The sequence below is a fragment of the Chelonoidis abingdonii genome, chromosome 2, assembly GCF_003597395.2.
Source record: "Chelonoidis abingdonii isolate Lonesome George chromosome 2, CheloAbing_2.0, whole genome shotgun sequence".
NCBI lineage: Eukaryota > Metazoa > Chordata > Testudines > Testudinidae > Chelonoidis > Chelonoidis abingdonii.
The window spans coordinates 36,937,136-36,962,611 of NC_133770.1; the positions used below are offsets into that span (position 1 = coordinate 36,937,136).

At 40.6% G+C, this 25,476-nt stretch overlaps 1 protein-coding gene across 1 annotated transcript in view; it reads right to left on the reverse strand.

Moving 5' to 3' along the window:
- Positions 1-15,921: 15,921 nt before the first annotated feature.
- GPR158 (G protein-coupled receptor 158) overlaps positions 15,922-25,476 on the reverse strand; it is a 321,268-nt gene continuing 311,713 nt past the window's right edge. Inside the window, exons 9-11 of the mRNA XM_032775690.2 lie at positions 22,170-22,275; positions 20,472-20,618; positions 15,922-19,823 (exon numbers count right to left, since the gene is read on the reverse strand). Of these exons, the coding sequence (XP_032631581.1) occupies positions 18,354-19,823; positions 20,472-20,618; positions 22,170-22,275 (1,723 nt within the window). The 3' untranslated portion in view covers positions 15,922-18,353. The remainder of the gene's footprint in view (positions 19,824-20,471; positions 20,619-22,169; positions 22,276-25,476) is intronic.

Genomic DNA, 25,476 nt, shown 5'->3' on the forward strand with positions numbered 1-25,476 from the left:
CAGTTCACGCTTTAATGAGTCATTCCAGCATATGTAACACAAACAATCTCCCAATGGTGCCTTGTTCTTTTTTTCTGAGTCAGACATCACCCCAGGTGGCACTTACTGAATACAGATGGACTGATTGCCACCTTACACATTCAATTAAAAGCTGGAACATGATCCAGATACATTGCAGAGAATGTTCATCCGGGTGAATTTGCACCTTAAAATGTTGGTAGAATCCCCCCTTTACACTAGAATCATTACTTCAGCATATGGCATCGTGTGTGTTATTATGGACTTTTTTGTGTACACTTTTAAAATAATTATTTTAAATGAATTAACTAAATATCTCAGGGTTTGTGGGCCGCATCCAGGAAATAGGTCAGATATAGGCAGCTGAGTTTTTAAAAGGTATGTTAAGGAAGAGAGTGAGTTTGCTAGGCATATAGGACCATATTCCATATGTATTCAGTTCAATTTATGTATATATAAATATATGGCAGTATGGGAGAACTCATGAAATTATTTGTGGGAGAAGCAGGAGAAGGAACTATACGGGGAGATTTGGCAAACCAGTAAAATGCCTGAACCCACTACTGCTTACTGCTAAAAGCAGCCAGGTCAGCAGGCTGTAAATTGGCCATGTTGCAGCCTCAGCTTGACCAAGGCAGGAGGGGAGGGGGTTTTGGGTGCCATAGAAAGGGGAGCTTGACCCTGCGTCCTTCCTGATAAGAAATGTGTTGAAGTTGCTGATACATGTGTTTTAGAAGAGCAGGATGTGCCCTCAGGAATGTGTCTAACAGGTTCTCAAGGCTGCAAACTCAGGGTAGGGGGGGAACACACCTGGTTAATCAATAATCAGAAGAAAAGCTCTTGCTTGATCATTGGAACTGCTTGCTTAACAAGTTTTCTTTAAGGGACATGTCATTCTATTACTAATCTATAAATAAGGGGGAAAAGTTTGAGGTAGTTGGACTCTTCTGGATTCTCCCTCTGAATACATCTTGCAGTCCCCAGCAGCAGATGGGCTGCTGCTGTGCCACTCAAGAGCCACACTCAGCTTTGGTAATTATCGAGAGTCGGGGGTGTTTTACTAGCCTGTTGTGGACGTGTGTAAGTGCTTGAGACTAAATAAAGTGTAGCTTTAAGTGAAAGCACTCTTGTGTTGTCCTGTTTGTGCCAGCCATCTATCGGTCAGACGGCCATGTCTCCCCTGATTTATTTCCTGACATGACCTCGCATAGAATAAAAGTTACCAAGAGCTTTGGGCTGAAAGAACCCCAGGTAACAGAGCACCCAGGTGCACTCTGTGGCCACAGTGTCATCCAGGAATGAGGAGTGGTGGGCAGTCAAGGTGTATGCAGAGGCAGAACTGTAAAAGGGGTTTGACTGCAATGTGGAGATAGATGGGTAGCTATTGCAGTGGGGGAGCAATATGGCATAGTGGCACTAGTCAGAAGAAATATTTCATTAGTATCTCATCATTAAATTCACTGAATTAATGTAACAGTTCATTCATAACTCAACAGAACTTCTCTGAATTTTATCAAAACCAGCAGCTTATAAAGATAGCATTAAAGCATTAAATTGCAAGTAAGAAAAATAAAATGTTATAACTACAGAAATAGCTACATAGCTTATACACAACGCTGAAAGCTCATCAAGAACTGTTAATAAACTCTTATGAACATAATCATTGCAAATTCATAATTGGATATTAATCTGATCAAACTATATGCTGGGAAGACAATTTTGCTTGTCACCAGGGTGCACTATAGGTCATGTTATTTGTCAAGGCTGCCTCCCCACTCTGTCACTCCGAGTGCAGAAGGTGGGGGCCTGCAAGGATTCTAAAAATAAATACTGGCCACTCTAGGCTGATATTAAACTCCCAAGGTTACAGCTTTTCTCTGCCCTTGGCGTGGCAAATGCTGCCACCACCTAAATTAAAAAAAAACACCTTTGAACCCAGGAAGGAGCACTTGGGAATTCCTCCCTGTGGGGTACCCTCAAGCCCTTTCACCCCCTGCCTCCAGGGAAGAGCTGAGAAAGAAAACAAAGGAAATTAGCTGTGGCTATCAGCAAATTAAACAAAATGCACAAACCTCTTGGGGCACCAAAAATCCAATCCTGTTCTTAAAAAGGTAAATTTTATTAAAAACAAAAAGGGGAAAAATACTTAGAACTTAGGCTTTTGCTAGATTTTAAAAGATCAATTCCAAAAATCAAGCACCTACAATAGCTTTCTTGGGGGTTCATCTTAAAGGTTACTAGCAAACAAAAGCATCTGGGGTTAGCACAGAGGAGATCCACAAGCCAAAATAAAAGAAATAACCTAATCATGTCTTTTTTAGACATTCCCTAATTTTACTTACATATCTGAGGCTCCAGATAAGCAGGTTCGAGGTATGAATTGATAATCTATAATCAGACCCGGTTTAAAGCTAATTACAGCATTATACTGCTCCATGTCCCTGCAGCCCAGAGAACAACAGAAAAAGGGGAAAGTTTCTTTCTCAATTTTAAAAAGTTCTATCTTCCCATTGGCTTTTTTGGTCAGGTGCCCACTCCTTTTCTTTTACCTGTGGGCTTGTTAACCCTTTACAGGTAAAGCAAGCAGAGAACAGAGGAAGAGGGATTTTATAGCTAACTGGCTGGGTGTCCATCAAAGAGAACTACACCCCCCCCTTCATGTATCACATTATTAAAGTATCAGAGGGCTGGCTGTGTTAGTCTGGATCTGTAAAAAGCAACAAAGAGTCCTGTGGCATCTTATAGAACAAGTAACTGGGCACAAGAGCCAATGGGGCTAAACCCACCAATTCAATCACCTCTCTTTTTCTTCATTAAAGCAAACCCCTTTTTTGGCAGATGTTTCCTTTTCCCTCCTCCTCCTCAGCAGCAGAATGAAGAGCACAGCATGGGGTGTGCATGGGAGAAAAGAGGCAGGACTGCCAGATTCTGGCCGCTTTAGTGCTGCAGTCAGTGGAAGGAGGGGTAGATGAGGGTGCTGGAGTCTAGCTCCTAAGAGAGCTCCTCCCATCATCAAAGACATAGAACCAGGCTGAGATCAGAGCATGCTCACAGGCTCCCTTCTCAGTCCCCCTTTGGGGCTAAAGAATTGACCCAGTGAGAACGCAGGCTCAGCATCCAGAACAGAGCTGCACAGGAACAGAGAGAAAGATGAGATAGAGGAGGTGAGGAGCTGGCCTGTAATTTCAGGCCTATGGCTTGGGAGAGGCAGCAGTGACTTTGTAAAGGGGCTAAAAGGCAGAGAAAGGGAAGCCTATGACCCAGCAAGGGCCATGTGGTAGCAAGCAGAGCAGAGGGAGGCTGTCAGTCAATTTTCAAGAGCAGTAGGGGAGCAGAGGTGGGAGTTACAGCAGAAGAGCTATGGGAGAGGGGGGAAGGGCATAGCATTTACTTCTTGGGGCAGGGGAAGAGTCCCCAATGATCTAACTGGTTGGGTGCTTTTCTTTGGGAGATCAGAAAATATTTGTGGGGGGAGAGTGCTCAGAAATATTATGTCAGGTAGGGGTGGGAGGTGCATCCCATTTCCAGCCCCAACCCCCACCACTTATCAGCCACCATCAATAATTGTCCAGTCAAAGTAAATTCTCTAAGATTAACAGTTTGAATAATTCCGTTATTCACTAAATAAGAACTCATTTGGCAGTTGTTGCTATGGTCACTACACTTTATAGATACAGTCCCTCATGCTCTTTCATACCCACACAGAAGATTTCCTAATATATCAAAGTACCAACCCCAAATTCACTCTATCAGTGTTCAACAGTTTCGGGTGTCGTAATACCCCTGTGCTAGTTAGGCTTAATCATAGGTAGTTGTTCAATAACCTTAATATTAAAATCACCCTACACATACATTTTATCATCAAACACTGTTACAATCCTGCCACTCTTAATTTCAGTAATTTAAGATGTTTGTACAGTATTTTAAAATGATATCTGTTTCATATGATACCTCAAGCCATGTGTTTAAGTCATCTCAAGCTTCCAGGTGCTTTAGATGACATCTTTTCAATTACCCTCTTTCCGAGTATATAGAGCAGTTACTCATCAAACAGGAAGAGTCACAGAGCTGCACTGAGTTTTCAAGGTCACTACATTGTTAACAAACCTTGTTATTTGACACAAGTATTAATCATAAAGCTGAGTAACAGCAACGATTAAGCCACTAACTTCCTTTCAAACCTGTTGCTCACTTTCTAAAAAATGGTCACGTAAAGTCTGATCCAAGGCCCATTAAAATCAATGGAAAGACACCCATCAGCTTCAGTGAGCTTTGGAGTAGGCCCTTAGTAAAGAAGCAAACTATCACCATTATAAAAGAGTATAGAGCAGACTGAGTGCTTGGATACCACCAGTGAGTTGTTCAGACATCCGTATCTCAGTTACAGTTCATAGCTATAGCAGTCATCTCAGGAAACAGATAGAACTTGAGGTCAGCTCCAGGTGGTATTGTAATTACATTTTAGCACCACAGATTTCTCTTATTGTTAGGAGGCATGGCCTAAATATCATCTCTGTTTGATGGGTCTTGTTGATGTTGCCGCATGGTGAACTGTTAAGAAGGGATGGTCTTTGCTGTAGATTCAGGTCTCTCCTATCCTGTTCCCAGGTTTCTGCATTTCAAACAGAATGGAAACAAAGAAACTGACGTGTTCCTTCTTTTATGAGGGATCCGATGAGTAAACCTGTGGCATCTATATTTTTTGTGTTCCTTCCAGCAATATATACTTGAACCAACTGGTGCAGAAGGTGCACTTTTGTACATCATTTTCCTCATCACTTAATAGGAAGCCCACCATGGGTTTGGTTATGTGAACTTATTTTCTAGTCAATAAATTTTCTCTTTTGGGATATTTTTTAATTGCCATGGGGTATTTTGGCTGGACTGTGATCAGGTGATATGAGGTCCACTTGCTATAATATTTCCTTTGTCTCGTGTCAATGTTTTCTCTGTTGTTATAGCAGATGAGAAATTTACAACAACATTCACCTGTGTGCAGAGTATTAAACAATACCCTTTGTATTGTCTCTGCATATAAGGATTAAGGATCTCAAAAACATGATGTATCACTAATTTCTACCATTTAGCATATGTAGCAACCTATATGGAGCTTGGAGGGAAGACTACAGGTTGCAGGAAGGAAGCATTTGGAAGAGGCACCATGAAGTCAGTCTTTGTACACATGGCTAGAATGCTAGCTGCAGCATCTCTATAAACTGTCCTCTTGAAAAATGAGCCTGATTAGTTGACAAACATGCAGTCCTTTCTTCATGTTATCACCCAGCCCTCAGGAAATGAAACATTCTGGATACAAACCTCCCCCATTTATTGAACTGAGACAGCACAATTATTTCGATCGTTTTAACAAAAAATCAATAGAAAAACCCACTTTTGACTGATTATATTAAATATTTAATAGGAAAATCTGGCTAGGGAGGTAGCGAGCCGAGATCTCTGCTGGTTATGCATGTGTTCATTTTACTGTTTACCATATCCTTCCTACACCCTATTTTGTTTGTTTTGTCCATCTCTTGTGTTGTAGACAGTAAGCTCTGGAAGGTGAGCACTGTCTAATGTATATGTCTGTACAGTGCCCAGCAAAATGAAGCCTCAAACCTTGATTGGGCCTTTAGATACTAATGTAATACAAGGTCTTGTTCTCATATAAGAGACCCTAGGTTGGGTGTGATGTGGTTGGAATGTCAGCCAAGGAAGGTGATTTTAGCGGCAGTGAGCTGGACAGACCACACACACCTCCCAACATTTCAAGTGGCTAAAAAGGGATGCAGTGCCCAAGCTGTTAACACCATCCACCCCTCTGCAAATGGAGATGGAGGGATATATAGACCAAACCTGAGTGGCCCTGTGACCGTATATGCCAGGTTGCAAAACTACGTTGTTTATAGGGCCGGTTTCAGGCACCAGCCGACCAACCGTGTGCTTGGGGTGGCACCTTGTGGTGGGGCGGCGCTTGGGTTTTTTTGTTGTTTTTTTTTGGTTCAGCCAGGCAGCGCTGGAGGGGGTTTTTTGTTTGTTTGTTTTGTTTCAGTGGCGTGGCACTCGGGGGTGCAGGGGCTTGGGTGGCTTGGCGCTTGGGGGGCGGGGGGCTTGGGTGGCGCAGCACTCGTGGGGGGGTGTTACAGTGGGGGGGCTCCCTTTTTTTTTTTTGCTTGGGGCAGCAAAAAAGTTAGAGATGGCCCTGTTTGTTTAGGGGGTCCTCTCAAATGTGGGGGGAAACTGCCCCTTTGTCCCCCTTCCTGGAGGGCTCTGAATGCAAGAACTCTTCTGTTTCAACTGGGACAGGGCAGTTTGGGGGATTAAAGCAGGACAGTCCCCTGAAACTCAGGTGTGGTGGGAGGTCTGAGACTAGAGGAGTAAAAAGTGAGAGTCCAAGAGGCAGGAGAGCATTGTGTTGTGGTAGTCAAGGTGAGGTTCGGAGAGTCTGCTATCGGGATGGAGACATTAGTACGGATTTTGGAGCTACAGTAATGCAAGAACCAGCGGGATTTAGCAATAGCATAAATGGGGAGTTAATGGAGAGAGGGGAGGAAAATATAATACCACGGTTGCCAGGCTGAATGAATGGAGAGATGGTGGAGCGGTGAAATTAGGAAAGAGAAGGAAAAGAAAAGGGCTAGGGCTCTGTGGGGGAGGGAAGATTGCAGTAGGATTTTTTAAAAGCCCCTAACTGACTTTGGAGAACATGACCCTTTTAGTTTCAACGGGATTTGTGCACCCAAGTCAGATAGGTGCTTTTGAAAATGCCGCCAAAGGGGTTTTGTTTTAAGCACGTTGAGATGGAAGTGTAGTTGGACATCCAGGACAAGCTATCAGCCAGAGACCTGCAGAGATGGATTTCAATGGAGTAGAGTGGTAAGTTTGGAAGCCATCAGCAAAGAGATTCTAACGTGTCTGTGAGAGCAGCTGAGATCACCCAGGTCATTGGTTGTAAGAGAAAAGGAAGGGACGAAGGTCAGATCCTTGAAGGGCACTAAGGGTGGGAGAAGGGTGGATCAGGAAACTAAGAAATGTGTTGAGAAGCCGCCTTCCAAGCAAACCCTGGGCTCATTTTGAAGGTGATATTAAGCACAAATAAAGTTATTTTCAATTATAGATTCCTTATCTGCACTTTGTGCCACTATTTATGTATTCTCTGATCACACTCAGCTTGGTTTACCTAGCCCAGATTTTCAGATAGGGATTTAAAAAGAAGCAGGCTTTGATATGTTTTATTTGCATTTAACTACCTCCACAGAATCAAAGAGAAATGAAAACTGGTAAAATTAAATAGGTTTATGAAATTGCACCTGGCAAATGCTGCAGATGTAAATATCCAAGAGGATCCCAATGACATTTGTGTGGTATTTGGAGTACTTGCTCCTTATGTGTACAATGGCATGGCATTATGTAGTAGGCAAATTTAAAAGCAGTCAAAGTAATGCCCAGAGTCCTTCTGAAGTCACTCAGTTTAAAATTGCAGGGCTTTTATTTCACATATTTAAACAACTGGGGAGCCATAAAATTGTCATATGGAAAGAGGTCAGGTTCACTGATGATTTGCACAGCTTTTATTTCCGTTGTTAAGGAAAACATTAAGATATAGCATAGGGTCAAGATTTAGCCTCTTGTAGCACAAAGGTAGCCATCTGAACCAAGCTTCTACAACTTCCAAATTCCCAGTCACATATTTCATAACCCTCTGGGATTCAGGATGGATTTTACTTACACCAGCTACTATGTTAGAGGAATTAAATCCATGTTAGTATCAAAGGCCAGGGACAATATACTCTTTTATGCCACCTCGCGATCTTTCATGCCTCTCTCCTCACAACACCCTTGTGAAGCAGCTGGGGAACTGTGGCAGAGAGATGGGGGCAGATTTTAGAAAGATAAAGATAGGTGCCTTGTGAGATTTTCTGAAACACCAAGTTGCCTAATTCCTATTTAATTTCCTAACTTCCTTTTAATATTTGGCCCTAAGTGACTTGCCAAAGGTCACACAGACAGTTTGTACCAGAGCTGGGAACTGAACCTGAATCTCAGCCTGGTACCTTAACCACTGGACAACCCTTCCCCACTGGTTGCACTGCATCATTCTGTAGATGTAGATTACTCAGCTGCATCATTCTGTAGATTACTCATGCTGCCTTAAAACCACTGGAATTACTTGAGTAAATGCATATGAGGGCTGCACAATTGAAATCAATGACATTCCAAATGGAATAAAGTACTACTCTGAATGAGAAAGGCATCAGAATCTAGCCCTCAATGTGTTACTGATTTGGGGGGGGGGGGCGCTTCTCACTGGGAAGTGTTGCATTGTGATGCTAAGTGAAGTTTTAAAAGGTTCAAACAGCGTGACAGGAGGAGGTCAGGAGCATAGTGCTGCTATGTACTCTGTGGCTGAGTTCAGAAAAGTGACTCCAGGGGAGCAGAGAGGCTTTAGCAGCAAGATGAAATGTTTGCCAAGAGCTTTAGTTTTGTATAATGCTGCCAGCCTACAACTGAAATAAAAGCAGAACCAAGCATGAGCAGGAGAGAAAGGAGCCACTGTGACATTTTACTGAATTGCCAAGTCTTTTGTTCTACCTGTATGTGAGCTAAATCTGGCAGTGCCTGATAAGAACCAGCTGGAAGGCAGGACAAAGGAGTGAGGGGCATTTCCTCAGGTTCTGAAATGTGTTTTTCTTAAGAAATGTTGGCCAATGGGATTGCTTGGAGCAAAGTCCTAGGGTGACATCCACAAAGGTAGTTAAGTGCTTAAGTCTTGGGTTTAGGTGTCTAATTCCCTGTTTTGGCCCCACTGCGATCCATAAAATTCCCCATGAGAGTAAGACTGGGAATGACTCTGTAGTCCACTGGTAAAGGCACCCACGTAGGAAGTGGGAGATCCTGGGTCCAGTCCCCCTTCTTCTATCACTTTTTCATTATTTATCCACTGTGGAACAGCTTCAACAGGCCAGACTGCAGGAGCCCCACATCAGACTATCCCATTGCTCAGTGGTTAAAGCACCTTTCTAAGGAGACCCCTGGTCAAATCCTTTCCCCTGACCCCCATCAGAGAAAGGGAAATTGTACCTGGGTCTCCCAATCCCAGGTAAGTCCACTAACCATTGGGCTAAAAGTTGTCAGGTGGGTGGCACCACCACCATGGAACACTCAGAAAAGCACTGCACCTCACCTCAAGATAGGGGCAGGGCTTAGAACACAGCCCTCCCCTTGTCATTTCCTACTGGCTAGCTTAGGTGACTCCCTGCCTCTCATCTGGCTTTTGTGGGTCGTATTCTTAGGCACCTACCCCTCCTCATTCATTGTATAGGGAGTCTGGGTGCCTAACTTGGCTTTGTGATTCACAGTGTTGTTCCTGTGATTTTCTAGATGCTGCGATGCTCAGCATTTCAACATCAAAGTCCTTTTGTGGATCCCACCCAAGGTGTGCACATGAATCAGCGACCAAAAGTCATTACCACAGGACAGCTATTTAGTGCCCTGAATAAAATGATCATGTGGTTTCCATCCAGATCCAGGTGAAAAATCATCACCCCTTTCTGGTACTATTAATGCTGTTTTGAGTGGTCTGAGCAAGGATTGTCTCCGATTGAAGGGGTTACTAAAATTCCAATTAAATACAGTTCTATTTCTCATTGGAAATGGGTTCTGAGGCAAAGAACCATTTGGCATGGTGTCCAGCACCTTCATCTAAATTATCTGTTTACCAGGGCATTCAGTCTCTCATTTTTCCCCCTGAAAACATTCATAATCCTTTGTTCCAGATGTAGTGTTCAGGGAAATAATGCAGTTACATTTGTTTAGGCGAAAGGTTTCATTTTTCTGATACAATGTATGTCAAACAGTACAGATCTTTCTATCAAAACAGAAAAACAGTACAAAGATTTGTCCAACAAAGAGAACAATAATTAGGATTTTCAAAGGAGCTGTTGGAATTCAGTGGGTTTTGGGCAAGTAACTCCCTTAGACATCTTTGCAAAGATTTGATTTCTGTTCTAAGTGTCAAGCTATTAATAACATTCCTATGGCATGCTATAAAATCTACTTTGCAACTGCTGCCCCCCACCCACACACTTGTGGATTTTTTAAAAATTATCCTGAATGTGTTTCCTTTTATCAGTGAAAGAGGAGGAGGCAAGGGGCAAATTATGGAACAGTGTGAACTCTAAGGCAAGTTATGTTGTGAAATAATTTTTTGTTGAAACTTGCCTTAGTGACCAGTTGGAATTCTACATTACCATTTGTGACTTACTATGGATAAGGCTAAAATTTAGTCATATGTATTTTTAGTAAAAGTCATGGACAGGTCACAGGCTCTAAACAAAAATTCATGGCCCCTGACCTGTCCATGACTTGTACTATATACCCCTGATTAATCTTGGGTGCTCTGGAGCGCGGGCTCCAGAGGCGCTGGGGGTGCTCTGGGGCAGGAGTGGTTCTGAGGATGCCATGGGTGTTCTGGGGCAGGGATTTCCAGCGGTGCCACAGGTGCTCTGGGGCAGGGAGTGGTGGCGTGTGGCCAAGGACCGCTGCTGGTGCTCTGGGGTGGGAGGAGTGGCACGCAGCCTGAGACTGCTCCAGCAGCAGCTGGTGCAGCTGGCCTGGAGGATGCCTGAGCAGCTCAGGTGGCCCTGGGATCAGTCGCACCAGCCGCTACAGAAGTCACTGAGGTCCCGGAAAGTCACATAATCCATGACTTCCGTGACAGACTTGCAGCCTTAACTATGGATACTGACAACATGAGATCCTAAGTGCACACACACAAGCCTTGTCTACACTTAAAACTTATACCTGCTTAGCTATGTCAGTCAGGGGTATGAACAAATCTCCCTTGCTAGTGACAGAACTTTGCCAACAAAATCTCCAGTGTAGATGCAGGTATACCAATAGAACAGTGCTTCTGTCATCATAGCTGACATCGTTCAGGGAAGTGGTAAGATACTGGCCGAAAAACTCCTGTCAGTGTACAATGTGTCCTACACAAGGGGGCTATGGAATCTTAGGAACCAGAAATGTAACAAAGTATTACTAAAATTGTAATACAAAAAATAGGTGCTTTCTAGCAAAGTAAGAATAGACTGACTGACTGCTACTGTGTTTGTGGAGTGCCTAGCACAATATGGCCCCATTCTCGGTTGGCCCTTAGGCACTACTACAGTAATAAATCAATCAATCCAGCTGTCATTGATTCCTCAGGGATGTTAGCATTTTTTACATCATTCCCATAACTGGTTCATAATTGGAAAAGATAAAACAGCTTTTAATTTTGTTATCTAACTGATTAGCATCGACTTTTATATCCTGTACGCCGAATTATAATGGAATTCCCATGGAACTAAGTACAACAGTGAAAACAGAACAATACATCTGACAAATATCACAGTAAACACTAACGCATATAACAACCTGGCTTTTATTTAAAATGTTTCACAGGTACCTGCTCACCTGCATGGACAATATGTCAGATATGAAAAAAATATCTCCTTACACCTTATGTTTTTGTCATAATATATTTTCTTGATTTCTGTTTTACTGCAGATCAGTGACTGAGTGGAAAGACTGTGCACTTCATAGTGGTAATCTATAATTAATTATAAATATTGGAAGCAAATATGAGCCCAGATGCTACTTGGATAGCAATGAACATAGTGTTTTCCTTGCAGTTCATATTTATTGTATTTTTGAAGGACATTACCAGTGAAAATGGAAGTTCTCATGAAAGTCAGCAGAATACAAATTCAACGGAACATGTACATGAATTTTCAACACTGTATTCTCAAACATTTGTTTTTCATCACTCACTCTATAAACTGTGTCTCTATTGCTTTTGTACTTCAAGTGCATTTAAAAATATTTTGAAATAACAATAACTTATACTGAAGATGTTGAGTTATATACCAAAATATTACAGGGGGATGTCCTGTGAGTCAATACATATAAAAATATGAAGACAATAAAATTACTATTAACAAAAGAGAAGAAAAACATATAAGTAAAGAGAAAAGCTAGCCAGGTTTGTCTTTTTTAATTAAACAAATTGTGTATTTTCCATATGCCTCACAAGAAGGTGGCATGTCTGAATACCATTAGCACAGGTACCCTTTTCAGTACTGGTGAGATTTTCCAATAGGTAATATAGCTCATCTCTCAATTACAATTTGGACCACATAGGCTTTTTTAGAATCCTCTGTCATGTAACAGTGTAGGCATGGTTATGTGATATTATTTTTCTTAATGAAATGTGTCATATCAACATATTTTTCATTGATAGCACCCAACTGCTACAGCCCTCCAGTCACCATCTCTACTACCCCAGCACCAACTATTGCACCTAGCAGCATCCACCTCTAAGAACATCTAGCCAGCCCCCAGAACATGTCATCCATTCAGCATCCCCATAAGCCCACCACAAAAGCAGCTGCAGTTCCTTCTTGAAACCACTGAGGATTGTAGAATGTCACTGCAAAGTATTGTGGAATTGGGGTCATGAAAAGAAACCATGTCTAGCTGTGTGGTCCAGGTTGGAAAGGCTTGGGAACCCCAGAACTAGCAGAGCCAATTTACACGTATAGCTTTGAAAGAGAGATAATGGATTGACTTGCACTACAAGGCTTGTATTGATCAGGTTTTAGAATGACATGTTTCATCATAAATTTAGCAACATCTGCCCTTCCTTTGAAATTGTCCCTATGACTGTTGCAATCCACAGTTGTGAAGCCATAATGATTCCACATACCCTAGGCCACCTGGATTATAAAGCTGGACACTAACCAATGTACAAAAGTGGTGGAAAAACATCTCCTCACATGGATGGTGCTAGTTTGATATTCAAGCACCTGCACCTGAGAGCATGAGCATTTCTTTGCAGAGATACCAGCTGCTATAGATTGAATGTCCCATATGCAGAGTCTTCATCTCATTTTACAACTAGAATTTTATCTATTATGTTCTCCTTCTTATCCTTGTTAGAGTACACAGCTATAATATTTGGAGCACTATACACTTTTACATCTTTGGAATGCAGTGGAAACTTAGCACCAATCATATCTTGGAGTGTAGATTTCAATAATTTGGCAGCAAAGTGTAAAGCATGCCATTTGTTCGCAGAGAGTCAATAACTAAAACAATCAATAGCATAAATGAAAAAAATAATGTTCATCTTTTTGAGTATTAAAGGAACATAAGATTGAGCATTATAGCCCCACAAAGGAGTAAGATAAACCAAGTTAAAGAATAAAAGAAATCTTTTGTTATACTCCTAATATTGCTGGAGCCAATCTATGATTAAATTAGCCCCAACCAAATGTTAGCAATATTGCCTCTTTAGAAAAAGAAATGTATGACAAAGAGTAACAGAGGACCAAAGAAATTTAGGGCTGGAAGGGGCAACAAGTATATCTAGACCAAGGCTTACAGGTGTTTGTCCAACCTGTTCTTAAAACCTTCCAATAACAGGGACTCTACAATATCCTTTTTTAACCTATGTGTGTGCTTAACTATCCTCAGAGTTAAAAAAAAATTCTGAATATCTAACCTATATCTCCCTTGATGTAAATTAAGCCCATTACTTCTTGTCCAAACTCCAGTGGAAATAGAGAACAATTGATCCATGCCCTTAGCATATTTGAAGATTGTTATCAGGTCTCCTCCTCACTCTTCTTTTCTCAAGATTAAACATACCCAGTTTTTTAACCTTTCCTCATAGGTCAGGTTCTAAACCTTTTATCTCTTTTGTTTCTCTCCTCTGTACTCTTTCCAATTTGTCCACATCTTTCCTAAAGTGTGGCACCCAAAACTGGATACAGTACTCCACGAGGCCTCACCAGTGCTGAACAGAGCAGAACAATTACCTCCCATGACTTAGATATGACACGCTTATTAATGTTGTGCAAAGCACAAGTTATACTTCGTCATAAAACTAAACCAAATCAAATGTCATATTGAAATAAATATAGTCAAAAGCTTCAAAATTTTGAATTTTGAATGAAAAATTTTCATCCAAAATTCAATTTTTGACAGAAAAAACAAAAAAGTTGATGAAAATGCATTTTTTTTTAATTTTGGTCAGTGACAGATAGATTTAGATCTGGTCAAAATTTTCTGATGATCAAAAAACTGTCAAGATTTCAAAAAAGCAGCACAAATTTTCAAAAAAACTCTCCAATTTTTTCCATATTCCAACCAGCTTTAGAAATAATTATGACTATCTGACATTAACAGTGTGCCTAATTCTGCTGCAGTGACTTGAAGAAAATGAATATTATATGCAACATACGACAATAAAGATATTATCATCATAAGATCAATGAATACCTTTAATGTGTTGGAAGACTCACTTGAAATGCTATTTTTCTAGCTAGATCAGAAAACAGTTCAGTCTGAAACAGCAGCCACTTTGCAATACAACATAAAAGGATCAGAAACAGATTTTCATATAAATGTGCTTTATTGCAGAGAAGTTACATTATTTATATGCTGTGACACATGACGACATAAATCTATCAAATATTTCATGGTGGATACTGTAGGTTGCCAGATAATATTCTTATAAGAACTACTGAATAAAGTGAATAGACTTACAGCTTTATTTACTCTACAATTCTGAGTAGCTAAAATGTTAAAAGTGAAAAGGCAGTGTTTTCTCAGACGGCCCAGTCATCGAATGCATGCAAAAGCCTAAGGAGAGAAAATATAAAAGTGCTGTGTGTTTTCAGATCCATAATGCCATCAAAGCTCATGGCTGAGTAATTATTTGTATTTTAAGCATATAATTCTTGCATAAAATATACAAGTCTATTAAGATTGGTATAAATCTAATTATTTATGAACCATAGTTTAGAAACAAAGGAGAGACGCAGCTTACACATGCATTTGAAAAGGACAACCTAGCAAATGTCTGTGACCTGAGCGATTATCATCTATCTTCTTAACAAATCTGCTAGAAAACATCTTAATTCTAGAGTTGCGTTTCTCTTGGCTGAATAATGACAATGGAACTCCAGGAAAAGACAACTAAGCAATCTAGCTAATATATGCTGGTGGAGAAAAATCTATGGACTATAGAAAATCATTTAGGTATAACTTAGTATGCTTTCTTTAAGCAACGTTTCTAGCAGGATCATAGGGAAATAATTCAGTGAAGTTTGGCCCCTTTGTTCTCTAAAGTGTTAAAACAATCTAAAGTACTAACAGAGCTGAAAACCAAATATCAGTCACTGTATGTGCCAGGGAAATCACTCCTTAATGAGTGTAATTGCTTTTTAAAAAAAGTTCTCCCATTTCACCAAGCTTAAAGTAAATGACTTGAGCAAGCCTAAAATCCATATGTATAATATTTAAAAAGAGAGGGAAACAGTTTGTGCATCAGAAAACAAATATAAAATGAAAATATCCATTCTGGGTGAGATCCTTGGCTGATATAAGTCACTGTTATGCCATTGACTTCAATGGAGAGATGTCAATACACACCTGTTAAGGATCTGGCCCTATTTCTTTGCTGCTAATGAATTTTCCCACTCAAGATATCCTAAGGACAAGCAATCAGCAGCGGGATCAGCAGTGGCACAAATACAGTAACACATAGGAATTGATCCTGCCTGTGGTGCAATGTGGATCCCCAGCGGGCCTGGTTTGGAGAGCTACCCACCCGACTGCTACATAGCAGATGCAGTTCATTCACATGCCGCGCCACAGGAGTGCACAGAGGGCAGAAGGGGCACGGTGACTAGCGAAATCAAGGCATGACATCACACCCCTGTGAACATGAGTCGTAGGAGTGGGTGGTTGGATTCAGAAGATACCCCCACCCCATTGCCCTCTGCATGCCAGCTGCAAGTGTGGGTGTCATCAGGCAGACAGGGACCAGGCAGGGACCAAGCTGCACCACAAGCATCATGGCCCCAAACACACAGCCCTGCTGGGGAAAGGGGCATGTCTGAAGACCCATGTGCTCCTCTGCTGCTCAACAGGGGCTGTCTTCTGCTGCACAGGCAGATCCCTGCACATGGACGGGATTTGTACTATGTGCCTCTCCAGAGGGCCCCCAGCATGCTCCTGGAAGGCTCTCTCTGCTTGGTAGCACCCTGAGATCTATGCAATGGCAGAATGAAGCCCACATATCATCCAGAGGATTTTGGGCTTGCTAACCAGGGGCCTGATCCTAATCCCACTGAAGTCAATAGACTCCCATTGACTTCAACGAGCTTCGGCTCAGGTCCTAGATAACGTTTGTGTGGGAGGGAGGACAGAGAGAATCTGTGCGTGTGCATTCTAATTGTAACTTTTCACCACGGGCACAGCGCTGGAGGCAAGGCCAAGTCTCTCACTCTCCCTTTTCACAGCTCAACCCAACAGGACTGGCTGCCTTTGCCCACACCTCTGAAAAGGAGAGGGAATGTCCTCCTCATTTCACTTTGCCCAAGTCTCTTAGGAACCCACTTCTATGAGGCCCATGAGAAGTCAGATTATATTACATATGTGTATCTACATATGCATTAAATATATCTATTATGTATATATAATATACACACATATATTAAACAACACAGCATTAAGTTATCCTCCCTTCTGGCTTTCCCAGTGAATCCCATCATCTCTCTCAAACTGGAAACTCTTCAAGAGGACTGGGATTGCCTTTATTTTGAGGCATTGCACATCTCCAAGCACAAAGCTCCGTACATGACAAGTCCTAGATTTAGATGAGCCAAGGCCACACCTGGTCTGCTAATACTTTATTTATTATTAGTCCTTGTAGCCTCTACAATAACTCTTAAGCCCTGACCGTGCCAAGATTTATTTATGTATAAACCCCATTGACTTCAGCTGGTTACTCAGAGTGTATAAAGTTATACATGTGTGAGTCTTTGCTAGATCAGGGCCTTAGTTATCACTGGGGATTACTTGTATCTAACATATTATATGTTATTACAAATAAAAACATTGTGGGGGGGGGGGGAGTTTAGGGAGCGGGGAAGAGTGCGATGCCCCGTCCTTTTCTTCTCTTTCTGTCTCTTGATTGCATTTCGGGGGGAAGTGCTGTGTTAGGGCTAATCTCTTCTCTTTTTGACATTTAAAGGGCCAGTTCTTGAAAGGTCACCAGCAGGAAACATGGCAGCTCTAAACTATCTAAAATGTTTCCCTTAGCTGTGTGTTTCTAGTGAAACAGCTCATATAAACTAAGGTTATTTTTTGTTATCTTTGTTCTTTTTCTTCAGCAGGATATGCTCAGTATGAAATACTGAGAAATATACTGATGATGGATGATTAAAGCAGGAATTCTGGAGTGATAAATGATATTTGTCAAACTTGTAACAAACAACAGATAAGTTGTCCTTGGACTTATCCAAATACACAGCTAAATAGACGACTTGCTCTCCACTAATAAAGTCTATGAGTGCTAACAGAGAAGTGCCAAACAAATAACTTACCTTGTATAAAAACCCTGAATAATACAGTATCAAACTATAATTTTAAATAATAGACAGTAGAACAGAAAATTCACAATATAAATCACAACAAAACTCAACGTATTTTCCCATACAAGTTATGGCTTTCATAGCCAGTGAAAGCTTACTGTAATTCATAAACAAACAAAAGTCTATAGCAGGTATTGTAAATTGCAATAACAATAGAATATCTGGAGATTGCATAAATGTGTTGTTGTGTCACATAATATCAAAGTTATTTGCAAAATGTATACAATCTGGAATGCTTTAATATGAGACACAACAATGTATTTAAACATACATATATAAGAAAATGAGAGCAATCATTATATAAAATGTATTTTTGGGATGCATTAAGTTAGCAGTGCTATCAAGGTTAAATATGAAAAGTCATCTTTTCAGTAAGTTGCTCATTGATACCAAATTTTACCATCAAGACATTTTCCATGCCATACTTCTATTGGTTCTTTAAAGTCCCAAGGGCAAGTTTCGCCCAGTTTGGGGCATTCAGGAATAATTCAGCTGGAATTTGTTTGATTGTTAGAGCCATTCACTTTTTTTTTTCTTTTTGTAAGAGAGAAATGGTTTTGCAAAGGCAAGTGTCTGTTCATTTAGACTGTAAACTCCTCAGCACACGGACCATGTCCCCTCCATGGTTTGGATACCACTGATCACACTGTTGGCACTCAACAAATAAATAACAACAACAACAACAACAATAATTTATTTTGCTTATTTCCTACTTTTTTCACGTTCTGGTCCCCTCAGTTAAGTGATACTCCTTAGGAATTTTCAGATCCTCTTGGCCTACTTCCCCTCTCACTTTCCTCCTTCCTGTAGTCTTTCTTCTTGGTGCTGCTACTCTTTTCAGTCCAAAACCTCTTATTTTTGAGACGTTGCTGTTTTATTTGCACCTAAAGCGGCTGTGTTCGATAAAGCTACACCTCTTTCTGCATTTGGTAAATCTGGTGTTTCAAACTCCCATGGACAGACTTCAGCTCGAGATGTTAAAGCCTGCTGTAAGTTACTACTTGATCTATAGGGGTCAGATGAAAGCATGTTTCCCTCCAAAGATGTGTTTTTTTCCTTTTCTCCCAAATTATTGAGCTTTTCCCTTTCAGCTGTTTGCACTGCAGCTTTTTTTGGTAGTTCCTCAGATTCCCCAGCACAAATATTTGCTGCATAATATTTATTAACATTCTCACACTTAAACCCAGGGATGATCTGAGACTTGGAATTTAAATGTTTTTTCTCATTTTCAAAAACCTGCTGCTCTTGGGTCTCCCAACTGCATGCTTCCGACTTCTCTGTGCTTTTTTGATTTGATTGCTGATACCCTTCAGCTGTCTTAAGCTTGTGATGAGATTTCCCCTTTGGCTGAGAAGTGTGATTTTTCTCAGTTTCTGAGGAAGCAATAGACACATGTTTTTGAATTTTCGATTCAGAAGGCACAGAATCAGGAGTTTGGTCATAAATCTCCCAAGGACAAATTTCTGCTATGTCAAAATTGTCCTTAAGCAGGGACTTGCCTGTGCCTGCGTCAGGATTTGCAATTGTCTGACTAACCCTTTGTTGTTTCATAATTCCAGATTTATGTGGTTTCCTTGTCTCCTCAGTGTGAGTAGAGTTTTTCCGATGTGAATCTTTATGGTCCCCTTTATCGCTGGCTGAGTGTTTTTTGCTGGCCTCTTTACCCTTTTGCTGAGGTTTATGGGATCTATTGCTTTCTTCTAGACTTTGCATTTTCCCATTTAACCCCAGTGTCTTCTCCTTGGCACTAGCAATAACACTGAGAGATTTTTGTAACACAGATGTTCTTGGATGCAGAGGCTTCTTATCCGCACTTAAGTTGTGTGCACTTAGTGATCTGCACATTGAAGGGACAGATTCAGTGGACACAGCTTCAACGTTTTCTGTAGATTTTTTTGTTAATTTTTTCCCTGTCAAGGAATCCAGCAGGGAATTATCACCAGTTATAACTTCTGTGCTTTCTGTGGTTAAGCTATTAGACTCTTCTGTTTGATCTCTAACATGATCATAAGTGCTATGGGACTTTTTTAATGAAAAGACTCTATTTTTCAAAGACTCCTCCTTTGGCTTTACATAACTTGTGGAATCCTGTGGGTTTTTTCTCACAACCGCAGTGTTCTTTGTAGCACTGTGGTCCATAAGGTCCTTGTCCTCCCTGGAGCACTGCCTGGTGACTGTCTCAGGGATTTCAGTAATTCGTCTCATTATTGAACGACCCAAGCCCTTCTTGGAGCATCTCTTTTTCTGGAGATGTGGGTTATTAGCAATCATCTTTTTCCTTTTGTAGATTTCAAGCTGGGCATATAGTTTCTTCAACTCATCCTAGAAAACAAATGGCAAAACTAGTACATACGACATGAATCAAGTCAAATGAACAGTCTCAGTGAATTCCATTTAAGCTCCAGCTGTCTAAACATGACGTTAAATTATTTCATTGCATCTTTTCTACTGTTTAAATTTGTCACTGCTCCATGTACTTCGATTACATTTTTATTTGTTAAGGTTAAGTTCAGATTTAACCCATTGCACAGAATAGCCATCACATATGGTCCCAGAGCATATTCCATGCACAGACAGTTATAAAATACTCATGCTGTAATTTTAGGCTTCCTCTGGAACCAAATGGGGTTACTGTGAATTCTTTATTAACCAGAGGAAAAGATAACAGCCCCCTTCTCTGGGCAGTGACAGTCAAAGCACTCTTGGGAGAGAAGTGCCCTTTTATCAAATGAAGTAGGGATGATGTATTTTGATCAGTTTATGAAGTTTTATAACAAGTAACACAGTCTCTGCTCACATTAGTATGTTTTCCCCAAAATATGTCACATGATTTGATATTGCTAGAACTGAGCTGGCCCACTTCATCTGGTGTCTGCAATAAAAAAAAATCAAACCGACATGGCTCAGAATTTATTGGTAGAAAAAAACTTGTCCTCAAAAATGAATTACAGTTAAAAGTTTTGTATTTACCCTGATGTCCTCAGGGTCCAAACTATGCTCACTCCAGGCTGAATTGATACTGCTGTTTAGATAGGACCCAGATCGACCCATGTCGAGTTCATCTTCATATGCTTCAGCAGCTATGTCATCTCTTGGGTTATTGCTTGAGTGTGAAAACTGCAATAAATATTTGTAAAAAGATGTTGCAGTTAGTGTATTGATAAGGATCCAATCAACATTCAGAAGTGTACAACTATTCTCCAGGTTTCATTTTATAAGCCTGGATTCAAACAATAGCTGTCTCTCAGTAGGCATTATTAGGAGAAGTATTATATTAATTAATTAATTAATACTCTTATTGAATAGATACTATTATTAGTGGTGGGTTAACCTGAAAATGTTCAGAGGTTCACTTCAGAAAATCCAACCCTAAGCTGCGACTCCTTCGATTTCAACTTAGTGCTGGCCCTTGGCAATTGTTCCTGTTTCCTATCTGACTTTAGCTCTGACCCCGGACTTGACTCTCAACCTCAATTCCTGATCCAACCACAAGATCTAACTCCCCAGGTCCCAGTTGTGACCCCACCTTACTATAGGCCAAAGATGTCACCCATACCTTGTGTATCTTCCTGTTACAGGCTAGATATCACAATATTCCCCCTCCAAGCATAGATCAAAATCAATATCCTCCATTCAGAGGGCCCAAATTCACCCGTATTCTTTTACACTGAACAAATAGAGGCCTCACAACAGTTACAGAACAGTTATACTGAGGAAAGTTACATTGCAAAACTATTACTAATATGGCACTGGTGTATTTTAATCTAGATACTCAGCAGAACAGATATGCATTTCATGTGGCAAGTGATCAGCACTACGGGGGCATATGCAGAAAGTGGCCAGGAATATGGAGACAGAATTAAGGCCATTGTAAGTATGTTAACTTTGAATTTCCTTATGTTTGTGTAATGGAGTTTTTTTCTTATTATAATGTTCTAACAATTGATTTTTATAAGTTACAGATATTCACAAGGTTAAATCTATTAATAAAACTATTTTGTGGGAATTTCCTTATTGTTCTTTCATCAAGAAATTCCATTCTAAAATTAAACTTTCCTAAAATGGAAATGCTCTGAACAACAACTGAAATCGAAGATAATCACAATAATGTTAAAATACAGCAGTGGGCAAACATATCATTTCCTCGAAGTCTTGTGTGAATTCTGATATGTTCCTTAGCAATACTTTTGAAATAGTATGTGTCTCAAATATTAAATGTCATAAAAGCACTTCTGATTAGCAAATAAACACAGTGGGGTTAACATCACGAAAAATAATTGATTATTCAAAGCAAGAATTTCTGCAAATGTAGTATTAAAAGAGAACAAAAAATAGTGAGTTTCCCCAAGTATTTTAAGATAAGAAGAATTTTAAAATATACATATTTGAAATTATATTGGACCAATATCATAGAATATCAGGGTTAGAAGGGGACCTTTACTCCAACCCCCTGCTTAAAGGAGGACCAATCCCCAGACAGATTTTTAACCCAGTTCCCTAAATGGCCCCCTTAAGGATTGAACTCACACCCCTAGGTTTAGTAAGCCAATGCTCAAACCACTGAGCTATCCCTTCCCAGTTACTTGTGAATTTAACAAAGAACTGCTTCTGCAGAGTTATACTGTTCTTTCTGTGGAGTTGACAAGAAAAAAGCTAGAAGAAGAATACCTTAGGTATCAGAAGTAACCCAATGGTAACTGTCAAAGTCAAGTGCGTGTGTGCAAAGAACAACATCAGCATCCAATCGGACTGAAGTCTTGAGGCAAGACTAAATCTGAAAATAGAATTCAGAGTGTTGGCAATTTGTCTTTTTTAACATGGTAAACTTAATATTCCTGGAGGTAATTTGAATTAAAGATAAAATGATGTGTTTGTTTCGTATTACTTTGATATAGACTAAAAGTTCAATTTTCATCCTTTATACATGCACTATAACTCCAAAGGAACTGCAGGGGCCAAAAAACAGACCTTTAAGACTATAGGATACTTAAATATTCTCACTTTTATTTGTTCAGACCCCCATTGACTAAAACTGAGCTATGATAATTTACATATGTTGAGGAGCTGGCCCTACAGTTTTTTGATTATTCACAAAAACACGTTCTTCTCTATTTTACAGCACATTTCCTAACTAAGTTGCAGCTACAGAATGGGGCTGACAAACTGGCCAGCCGTAGTCACAGAGAACTGAACTGAAATACATTTTAGAAGGGCTAAGAGGGGAGTACAGAAATGGCCTTGATTGCAGGAGCTCCCAGCTCAATACTACAGGGCCTAACAATCTTGCAAATTCTAGTGAATGAAAAGCTAATGTAATGAATTTAATCAAATTAAGCTATATTAAGTAATTCTTTGCTGTGCTTTTTTAAAGTGTCATAGAATAAGCACTGCGGTTAGAGTTGGCTGAAGCATGTTCGATTTATCTGCATATGAGAGTTCCCAAAAATGGTAAGCAATGTAATGGATGAATGGATGTACTACTGGCTTGTAATATGCAGGTTTAAAAAAATAATTCAAATAGAAATGATGTTTGCAACCTCTTTCAACTTAATATACATTTCATAAGAACTTTTATTAATGTCACTGGTCTGGCATGAAACATTAGTTTTTGTGCTATAATAATATACACATAATTTCTTGTTTATTACTTGTAAGCATACTGGTTCATACACACAATAATATATAGCAGACTCTTCCTTAAAGAGATGTTGCCACACTTACATTTTGGAATAATTTTTTTCTAAAACTCAGAATATTAGGGATTACTAATTGTAGTCATCATTTGGTTATACAACTCTACCCTGATATAATGCAACCTGATATAACACAGTGAAGCAGCGTTCTGGGGGGGCAGGACTGCGCTCTCTGGTGGATCAGTGCACTAGTGTGTCAGGCTCCAACACGCTGCTCTGAGTGGAGTGTTAAAGGTGCTGGGCCAGGGCCGAGGGGTTGGATAAGGCACAGAGGGTCTCGAGGGGCAGTCAGGTGTTGGATGGGGGCGGGGCGGTCAGTGGACAGGGAACGGTGGCATTGGATAGGGCATGGGAGTCCTGGGGTTGATTAGGGATGGGGGGGGGTCTCTGAAGGGAGAGGTCAGGGAACAAGTAGCGGGGGGCTTAGATAGGGGTGGGGTCTTGGGTGGGGGATAGTCAGGGGACAAAGAGCAGGGGGATTGGATGGGTCAGGGGTTCTGAGGGGTCAGTCAGGGGGCGGGAAGTATGTGGGGGTTGGATATGGGGTGAGGCTAGGCTGTTTGAGGAGTCACAGCCTTCCATACCCAGCCCTCCACACAATTTTGAACCCCAATGTGGCCCTCAGGTCAAAACATTTGCCCACCCCTGCATTAGGCATTCTCATCTCTCTTGCCTATTTTAATCTCATTTCTAAATTGTGTGCAGTATAGACTAAGCTTAAGTTGTCTCACCAGTTGTATTTTGGAAACATTGTAACTCTGTGCTGACATTTTCTAAACAATTACAATATTTTTTGGCATTAATACAGTATTAAAATATCACTAATGTGATGGCAAGTAGTTCATAGCCACAGAAATGAAAGTCATGGTCAAATTAAAATTGGAAGCTTTGGACAGGCTGAAATCAGGAATAAGCCAAGCGAAGGTCTCAAAAGAACCAGAAGTGGGGGAATCAACATTAAGAGGGTGGATCAAAGATGAGGAAAAATTACAATCAATGCTAGTTGAAATGGATGAAAGTGAAGGCCTGGAAAGGAAGCACCTAAAAACTGCCCAGGATAACCATCTAGACAGAGCAGTATTGATGTGGTTTACCCAAGAACGCTCCGACGGCACGCCAATTTCCGGTGACATTATAAGGAAACAAGCAGAGAAACTGAAGAAGGATCTCGATTTTAGATGCTCGGGCGAGGATGCTTCTGCACATCAAGGTAACGAATTTAAAGCTAGCAGTGGATGGCTTAATGGTTTTGAAAACGTCATGGCATTTGGCAAGTCACAATTTCAGGAGAGATGTGCTCCGTAGATATAAATGCTTGTGACAAATACCCACTAAAGTTACAAGAGATCACCATCGAGGGTAGCTATGTTCCAGAGCAAATCTATAACGCTGATGAAACCGGCTTATGTTACCGTATGCTGCCGGATAGAACACTTGCTTCTAGGACCAAAGAACAAAAGGCCAAAGGTTTTAAGGTGCTAAAAGAGAGAGTGACAATACTTTTTTGCATGAATAAAACTGGTTCACATAAACTTAAACCTCTGTGCATAGGCAAATCCAGGTCACCTCGGGCTTTCCACCATAAGAACATGGATTCGGTTTCATTCATTTATCGCCATTCAAAAAATGCCTGGATGACACTGGATATTTTCAAGGAATGATTTAAGAAATATTTTGTACCAGCTGTCTGGAGACACATACGCAGACAAAACCTAGAGCCAAAGGCATTGCTCCTGCTTGACAACTGTCCCACCCATCCCCCAGTTGAGACCTTAACCAGCAAAAATGGGAAGATAAAGGTGAGCTACCTTCCTAAGAACACGACATCCAAAATACAGCCCCTCGATCAAGGCATTATAGCCAAATTTAAAATGAACTATCGTAAAGCCTCAGTAAAGAAAACTGTTGAGGACAACTCAGTGCAGCAATGCCCCTCTACCATGTACATTGGCCAAACCGGACAGTCTCTACGTAAAAGAATAAATGGACACAAATCAGATGTCGAGAATTATAACATTTAAAAACCAGTTGGAGAACACTTCAACCTCCCTGGCCACTCGATTACAGACCTAAAAGTCACAATATTACAACAAAAAAAACTTCAAAAACAGACTCCAACGAAAGATTGCTGAATTGGAATTAATTTGCAAATTGGACACAATTAAATTAGGTTTGAATAAAGACTGGGAGTGGATGGACCATTACACAAAGTAAAACTATTTCCTCATGCTTATCTTCCCCACCCTCCCTCCATAGTTCCTTATATCTCTTTGTCAATTGCT